The sequence below is a fragment of the Pleurodeles waltl genome, chromosome 2_1 (genome assembly GCF_031143425.1).
Source record: "Pleurodeles waltl isolate 20211129_DDA chromosome 2_1, aPleWal1.hap1.20221129, whole genome shotgun sequence".
Taxonomy (NCBI): domain Eukaryota; kingdom Metazoa; phylum Chordata; class Amphibia; order Caudata; family Salamandridae; genus Pleurodeles; species Pleurodeles waltl.
In genome coordinates this window covers 275,779,892-275,788,212 of record NC_090438.1, presented here as the reverse complement: position 1 = coordinate 275,788,212, position 8,321 = coordinate 275,779,892, and the positions used below count along the sequence as shown (strand labels likewise).

The following is an 8,321-nucleotide window of genomic DNA, read 5'->3' as shown; positions in this document are numbered from 1 at the left end:
TACTATATCGATTTGATATTTAAAATCAAACGTAGCCATTTGATCTCAGGGACAGAACTGGAGTTTGGCTAATGAGTGGTCAACAGCTCTCGGGCTGGTTTGTTAAGGCAAATACTAATGCAGTTTTCCTTTTAGAGCTTCATGTGGCAATGTACAGGTCAGGTCACCCACTACATTTTCCAATAAACGTTGCATTTTCCATTAGGGTTTTGGATGTGTCGATGTTTACAGGGGTCCCTAGTGTTGTAATGCATGTGGTAATGCTGAATATCCACTTACAGGCATTGCGTGGCAAGTAATGAGGTAAAATATCTGGTTTCAGAGAAACTTTACTTGAAAAAATTTACAACACTAGTACAGACTTACACATTTAACATCTGGTTTGAAAGAAGTTAACAGGTTTGAAATGAAAATATGCATATTAACCTTTCCTCACAAAAAGCATAAAATGGAGGTGGAACTGACAGGTAATAAAAAAGTTAAATAAAAACAACTTCCTTTCAGTAGTCCTCTGGTAGCAAAGACAGAACAAGCTCCATTTATTTGTTCAAAGAAAAAAGTGTCCAAGAGTTAATTTAGTATCTGCTCCTGCCAGCGCCTCTTTCAGAGCGACTTCCTCCACGTCCACCTCTTGGTGCTCCACGGCTTGAACTGCTGTATGAATCACGTGGTGGAGGATAGCCTCGATCCATAGGAGGGGGAATACCACGTTCCTGTCTGCCAACACGTTCACGGCCACTTGAGTAGATTTCATTCCTGCTTGAGTAACTGTCACGACCACCACCATAGCCATCCCGAGAGCTGCTGTAATCATCATATCTGCTGCTTCCACCATATGATGGCGGTGGCCCTCTTGCAGGCGGAGCACTACGCGAGTTACCTGCAGGGTCAATGGTCAGGTAATAGGGCAACACTATAAGTCAAGTGCATTAATTCTTTTGAATTCACAGATTTTGTATTAATACTTTGAATCCAGTGAGTTTAATAAAGGTTGCCAGTGGGGCACTGCATTTTCATTTGTGTTTGCTAGCGATTTTAGGTTCTTTGAATTGACTTTGACTAAGTATTAGCATCCAGGAGTCAGGTGGATTGCCACAACGGGGAGAGGTGGATTGCCACAATGGGGCAGGCTGGGGAACAAGTAAATGTATGCATTAAGTGTTATGAACTGAAATTAGATGTGGGTATATTGAAGGGTTTGTACTCTAATCTTGACAGAATACAAGCTCTGCAGCACTGGAAGACTCTAGAAAAGGGCTGCCTAAACTGCAGGATTTGTGGCACTGCATATTTAACTGCCACGTGTGTTTTGGGGCTTCTATAAAAATAGTTTTAACTTACATTTCAAAATGTGTTTTAAGTCAGGATAGAGTGGATACAGTGGGCTGAAAACTTATAATACTGGAGTACAGAAGCGTAAGGTCTGACAGTTTGGAACTCCATTTGTTCAGAAGAACGAAGTTTACTTTGAAACTGCTTGAGGCACTTGTGTACCAAGTATCCATAATAGCGTTTTTCTATTGGCTAGCGAGCCACGATCCATTTGCCATCGACTTATTTGATTACCATTGGCGTGTTCTTGTTGGATGTTACTTTTGTATCAAGATAACCCTTGATAATTATTTATGCCTAACCTAAATGGAGCAGAACAGCAAAAAGCCTGTGTATGGAATATACATATCAGTGTAGATACTTACCATAGCCATCATACGAATCTCTGTAAGAGCCGCTATCGTAGTCCCTGTCTCGTGCACCATAACCGTCCCGGTCACTGAAACAAACAGTTTTTTTACTATGACACTTCCATAAAGTTAGTCCCATTTTAAAACCTTAGATTACACGTATAAAACAGAACCACCGAATTCCGGCGAGAGTACACTGTTCTATTTGCTGTGCATTCTGTAATCGCCGTTAATTTAGCCGACAATCAAGAGGCACATTTATCTCCCCTAATAGCAACCGAAAGTCACCTCCACTTACACCAACTCTTGAAAAACATTGCAAGTTACCTGTATCCCCGCGATCCATATTCATCACGACTGGAATGGCCATATTCACGGTATGCATAATCTCTAGGAGGTGGCGCATAATCTCTTGAATCCCGTGAACTAGGGTAATCTCTGCTTGAATAGCTAAACAAGAGTAAAAAGGTAAACAGTTAAGTATCTAAGACAATGGAGTACGCATTTACACTCAAACCTTAAAATAAGATGTTTACGCACCCATCTTTACCGCCGTAACCATCATCTCTGGGTGACATATAAACATCTCGCCGAGATGGCATTGGTTCTCTTCGTGGTGGCCCGCCATAACCGTCACGTTCACGTGACAAGTGAGCTGTAAAATATATAACAATCCATTCATTACCGGCAAAGCATTTGGCTCTCAAATTCTATAGCGTGCTTTTATTCTGACAGGTCAACAGCAGTTACAAGAACAAGTCTGAATTGTGTAACCATGAAGAAATTTCAAGCAAACTTATCAAAATAGATAAATGTATATGTCATTATAGCGCTAGTTCATGGCTTTTCAGCATATCTCCAGAAACTGACAAATATCGCATACTTTAGGTTAGTACTGTACTGCTGTATGTTAAGCAAAAGCTCGCAGGTCAATTTGCCTTACACCAAAAACTCAAGTGTTTAGTTTGGGAAAGGACTTGCACTTTAGACCAACACCAATGTAACCCTCGACTGGCAGGGAGTGTTCTTGCTCTTTAGGCAAACCTAGGTGTTGATCTGGTTCCAAGACTCGTTAGGATTCTTCAGCCAACCAGCAGGGATGTGGAATTCCTATAGCCCTGGGACATTTGGGGCCATGGGCAACAAGTTTTCCAAGTTAATTTAGTCTTTAGGACAAGTGGGCCCAACCCCCTGCGACAAACCCTTTAGCTGCCATATTACAAAGGGAACTTGTATTTATGGTTCACTAATGATGGTAAGCACTGTAAATAAGCGTTTATATGGTCAGCGCACTGCTGAATGGTTCCAGTAAAAAAAAAAAAAAGTACACGTTCGAAAGGGTTAATAGGACGCTAAGAATGCTCCCAGAATACTCTGATTAGATGCAAATGCCCCCCACCTCAACAAATCACCTACCCCAAGTCTGGCAAGGAGCCCTTCTATTTTCATTATGCTGGGACAAGTAGATTTTGTTCACAGGCCAGGTAGATTTAAGAAGCAACCTATTTCATTGACTAGTAGATATTTTAAATCCCACGCCCCTGCAACCATTATTTTCAGCTCAGCAATATGTGAAGGATACAAAAGCCAAACAGTAAGTAAAGGGGTGCAAAGATTACTGCCGTCAAAGCATTTTATTTTAACTCGTCACTTTTGGTACGTTGCCAATGCTTATATACACACACACCTTTTTATCCCTGCTTATTTATGCTACTTCTCCCCGTTCAGGGGTCTGTAATCAATGAAGTTCTATTTGCAAACGCATTCTCCTGTTGCTTTTGAGCCAGAGGCCGATGCCCTAACGCGCAAGCCTGTACAGAGATCGGTGTAAATGATACCCTCGAAGCCCACGACAACATGTACTGTTGGTACTAACATATGCCTTGCGGCGCACACCAGGATCTAGGTTGGGATCTACTACAGGTAAATCCTCCAGCACAAGCTCCTGCGTCCAGAGCGGCACACGAGTTCAGTGTAGGGCGCAACTCCGCTCATGCAAGTACAAATGTTTATGCCAGACCGGAACCAGTGTATCCAATTCAAAGTGCTGTGCGTTACCGGCAGTTATGTAATAGAGTAAACTACTTCAGAGGAAGCTATGATCTTTAACGCCAATCCATTTTTAATTACCAGGGCCAACCGCTCAAAAACCTCGATATTGACTTAATGGGTCGTGGTAAAACATACCAAAGAAAACCGAGTGCACAACTTCCCTTCATACTAGTAACTAGATGGTAAGAAGGCACAGCTTGTGAATCCACAAAAGATACACGCTTTAAGGAGTGCAAATGATTGCAGTTTAAAGTCACTACGCCAAAGTCCACTCAAGGGCTTTGCAGGCGCGACCATATGTATGTCGACATCCAAAAAGCAGTTTTATTAGCGACTCAAACTTGCTACGCCAACAGTTAATGGGAAAGGTATAAGCCCGGAAGATTGTATACGTTTGCTACCAGAATACTATCAATCGGGATAAAACAGTAGCACTGCAGTTAGAATGCTGCATAACACCATTATCTACGTAGACCATAAAATGCGGAGTTCGTTTCGGTGTAAAAATTATTGTAACAAGTTTCCGAACAACGTTCAGATGGATGATAGCTTGCCAATATTAATTGTGAATGCTCAGTTCGTGTTGTAGATAAAGACGAGCAAACATCACAAAACCATGCCTACCTCCAAGACTGCACCCTCGAGCTTCTATTACGACCCACTTCAGTAAGTCACGTGCTCAGAAAAGGCTTTTGGGTTGCGTGCCCCGAACAAAAAATGCATTATTTATAAGGCACTGGCTGGATTGGATTGTTAAAGTGATGAACAGATGGTAACACCTGAAAATACAAACATACCTCTCCCTCCCATTCCACCACTGCTGCGGATTGGTCCTGAAGGCGCAGACCTTTTAGGCGGGGGACCGCCGCTTCGTGGTGGAGGGCCCCTCTTCATGGGCAGCTGTCCTCTAGAAGAAGAACCCCCTGTGGTACACAAGGACATCTTAAATTCTGGTAGGTGTATCGTGTTATCACCAAATTTCATGAAGCAGTACAATGCTATTAATTTGAACAGCCAATGTGCCAAACTGCTAATGCACGCCGCAAGGGGACACGGACAGTACTCGTTCCAATCTGACCCTTAACTCAAACTTAATCGAAAATCTACACTATAGCAAGCATTTCAACCACTCACCACGGAAGTATCAAGTTAAAAATCTACCCAGTTGCAATCTACTATCGGAGAAAGCTACCCACTTTGCTAAACTTCACAACGCAACACTACAATTTTCAATACGCGTTGTTGCAGTTGGCTGCAAATACGGCCCAAACCCAATTCATACCAATAGGCAAAACGCTCGGCGTTAAACCAACTAAAATGCGTAATTTGAATACCACTTCATAATCCGTAAACAGCCACACGCAAAGTATTCCACTTAGTCCCCTTTATCCACCACTCATACCTCTTGGAGGACCACGACTTCTTGGGGGTGGTGGTCCACGTCTTGCTCCAGTTTCAAAGGCTGGTTTTGTAGCTTGTTCGACTTTAATTGGTTTCCCATCTAAAGCCTGCAAAATAAAAAATATTTAGTACTTTCTATCTTAACAATGTAACGGGGACATAACGTATGAAGGGAAGCATACCTTTCCGTTCATGTCTCTCGCTGCATCTTTCGCGTCTGCCGGATTCTCAAAGGTAACAAAAGCAAAACCTCTTGACTTGTTGGTGTCGCGATCCTTCATCAGAAGAACTAAAACGAAAAAAACGCAGGTCAGGGCAAACACGGTACAGATGTCTTAAGAAAAGTTGAACACAAAACGGTCAAACTCAGAACTTCTTAGAGGAGAACAGGCTCTATCAGCATATCAATCAATGCCATGTTTAACATCACAGTTCGACCGCACTTAATTAAACATTATAAAATTACAAAACCTCACCTTCTGCTATTCGTCCATATTTGCCGAAAACGGACTCCAACGCCTTCTCGTTAGTCTCGGTGTTGAGACCGCCAATAAAAAGCTTTCCGGGACGATCTGCTTCAACCATTTTGAGTTCAGTCTAAAACGCATAAAGGAAAGGGGAGGTTACTCCCGCGTACGTTAACGTCGAAGCATACAAAAGCCCCAAGCGCTAGCACCACCCATTACAGGACACGCCGAACGAATCACAAAATGGCGGCCACTTTGTTACAGAAGGCAGCGTAGTTAAAAAATGCACTTAACTACTCTATAAGCAAACAACAAAACTCGAGATCGTGGCAAACTCGAGCGCACAACTGAAGAGGTGTTCGGGGTACAGACTACATCCTCGTGTATGTAGGCAATACCCATACTGATACAACAGAAGGTGGACGCCACGCGTGTATTCTGAAACACAAACGGGTTATCGAGACAATACCCACGGGATATACGAATTAACTATGTGCTCGACATGTCTATAGAGAAGACACGTGCCTCGAATGGTTGCGTGGATGGTAAATTGCAACGAGTTAATTTTAAAACACCGACTTCGAATAATCGAGTGAATTAACTCAACAAAAAAAATATATAGGCTAATATGTCCCGTTATTTCTATAATTTCTTTGAAAAGAAAAGTGTGCCCTCTACACAAAATGGCGGCGGCGACGACCACACTGCGCCAAAACGCGAGGACACTCCTAGAACCTTCTGTGTATCGTTATCGCCAAAACATTCAATACCCTTTCAAATATGCTCCAGATTCTACAAGCGACCGCCTCTAAATAAGCTGTTCCAACCATTAGGCCCTCAAATAGTATCTTGTGCACTTACCTACCCTTCACCCCGCAACTGCGCAACAAAATGAACGTGAAACAAAGAGCGATGCGTTTATAAACCCTTGGCCGGTGACGTAAAAAGGCCCGCGCTCCTCGAATCGGAAGTATGGGAGGGTTTACGCGAGAGAATTAATGTATCTCGCGAGACCTTCATCAAACAACGACAGAGGCAGATTGAAAGTACTTTTTTCGCTAATCTAAAAAAGACTTCCTCTAACTTTACGTGAGACGAGTATCCGGAAAGGCAGCCATGTAAAGATCAGGCACGACATTAGTCCACTGCCGGTTTCTAAAATGGAGACTGAGGACAACTGTTAACACATAGATACCCCAGCATACGTTTTCCAAGTCATCATTGTTTTTACCGTATTTTAAATGGCGTATCCACGTTCACCGGGTCTTGGGTCAGTGTTTGAATTTTTTGCCGCTGTGTTACCTTACTCGTATTAAGGGTATCGTTAAGTCCCGTGGATTCGTGCGCAACTGCTTACTGTTGTTTATTTATTAATGTATGCTTTTTTATATATATTGCGCGGGCATTACTCAAAGGTGCTAAATCGCCTTACAACAGAAATTGCCAACTTATTACCTCAGGTACAAAAATACATAATCAGAAAATGTTGCTGCCCCCGACCCATCAGAGCTGAACATTACATAAGGCACATAATTACATTATTCGAATACTTAGCCACATTTAAAAAGGCATGAACATTGGAGTATTAGTATGTATTGCATAAGTAAGTCCATATTCTGATGGATACAACTACCTGTGGATTCCTCACCTGATGAATACTCCCATGGCGCCAGCATTTGACGGAAATCTTCTTACTAGTCTCTGCACGTCGACGAGGACGTCACTCTAACCCACGCGACGCCGTCTGACGTCATACAGGCAATAAGAAGTCCTCGCCGACGTGCCGATGACAGTTCCCTTTTTTCCGTGCATTCGAAACGGTTATCTTCGAGGGAGTTACTGTTACCTTCGTGGTTACAGTGTATTGTCTGCTGCGTAGTCTTCTCTGCGGTAACAATGTCTCAGAGGAAGTCGGGTTTCAAGCCCTGTCGAGAGTGTGGGGGCAAGATGTCAGTTACAGATCCTCACTCCGACTGTCTATGGTGTTTGAGCTCCGACCACGACGTCTCGACTTGCGATTCATGTCAACACATGAATCCGAAGGCCCTCAAAGAGCGCGAGGCCAAGTTATTCATGGCAAAGTCAAAGAAGAAGGAGAAACATCATAAGAAGTCTTCTTCGCCAAGGTCTCACCGGCGTCATCGAGACTCCCGGCGCCGTAGAGACTCACGACGTCACTCCAGCAAGGAGTCTCGTTCGAGGTCACCTTCGGCTCGGCGTCGGAGGACTTGGGAGGTCAGCCCCACGGTCACGCCGCATCCATCGACGCCGTTGCCCTCTCCGGCGTCACCGACTTCACCTGGTCAGGCGTCAGTGATTGAGGTGGTGCAGCCTCTTGTGTTTTCTCCGGCGTCGCAGACGTCGAGGCCGGCGTCGGGGTCGCCCTCGATCCAGGCACCCCAGTATCCGGCTTTTCCCACTCCTGGAGCCGATAGTACCGCGTTTCTTAATGCGATGTATACCATCTTTCAGCAGATGGCTCCAGGAGCTGCTCCGGCTGGTCCTTCGGGGCCCTTGGCCTTTTCGTTGGGTGATCCTGCGCCTCTTCGGCCGGCACCCTTTATGCCCTTTCTCCCTTTTGGGAATGTGGGCTCGGCGCCGGTGCCGGCGTCGGTGGCCGCTCCGGTGGCTTCGGATGTTTCGGCCCCGGAGGTTGCCCCTCCGTCGAAGTCAGGATTTTGCCCTGTGACTCCGGTTGGTCCATCGGCTCCAAGACCTC

The 8,321-nt window shown here is 44.4% G+C and overlaps 1 protein-coding gene and 1 non-coding gene across 5 annotated transcripts; both read right to left on the bottom strand.

Annotated features, from left to right (window-relative positions):
• Positions 1 to 311: 311 nt before the first annotated feature.
• Positions 312 to 6,598, bottom strand: LOC138263252 (RNA-binding motif protein, X chromosome-like). 4 transcript variants are annotated; one of them, XM_069212441.1, is made up of 9 exons: positions 6,464 to 6,598; positions 5,612 to 5,732; positions 5,318 to 5,424; positions 5,137 to 5,242; positions 4,532 to 4,657; positions 2,223 to 2,337; positions 2,010 to 2,132; positions 1,698 to 1,771; positions 312 to 880 (listed from the first exon to the last, which is right to left on the bottom strand). In XM_069212441.1, exons 2-9 carry the CDS (start codon positions 5,718 to 5,720, stop codon positions 576 to 578), a joined length of 1,065 nt encoding a protein of 354 aa, XP_069068542.1. In that variant the 5' UTR covers positions 5,721 to 5,732; positions 6,464 to 6,598; the 3' UTR covers positions 312 to 575. The 4 variants fall into 4 exon arrangements, with proteins under 4 accessions (XP_069068542.1, XP_069068543.1, XP_069068544.1 ...); XM_069212442.1 differs by having other exon boundaries at positions 6,468 to 6,554; XM_069212443.1 differs by lacking the exon at positions 4,532 to 4,657.
• Positions 5,498 to 5,568, bottom strand: LOC138270461 (small nucleolar RNA SNORD61). Its single transcript, XR_011200254.1, has one exon. It is a non-coding gene; the product is annotated as a small nucleolar RNA SNORD61 (small nucleolar RNA).
• Positions 6,599 to 8,321: the final 1,723 nt, after the last annotated feature.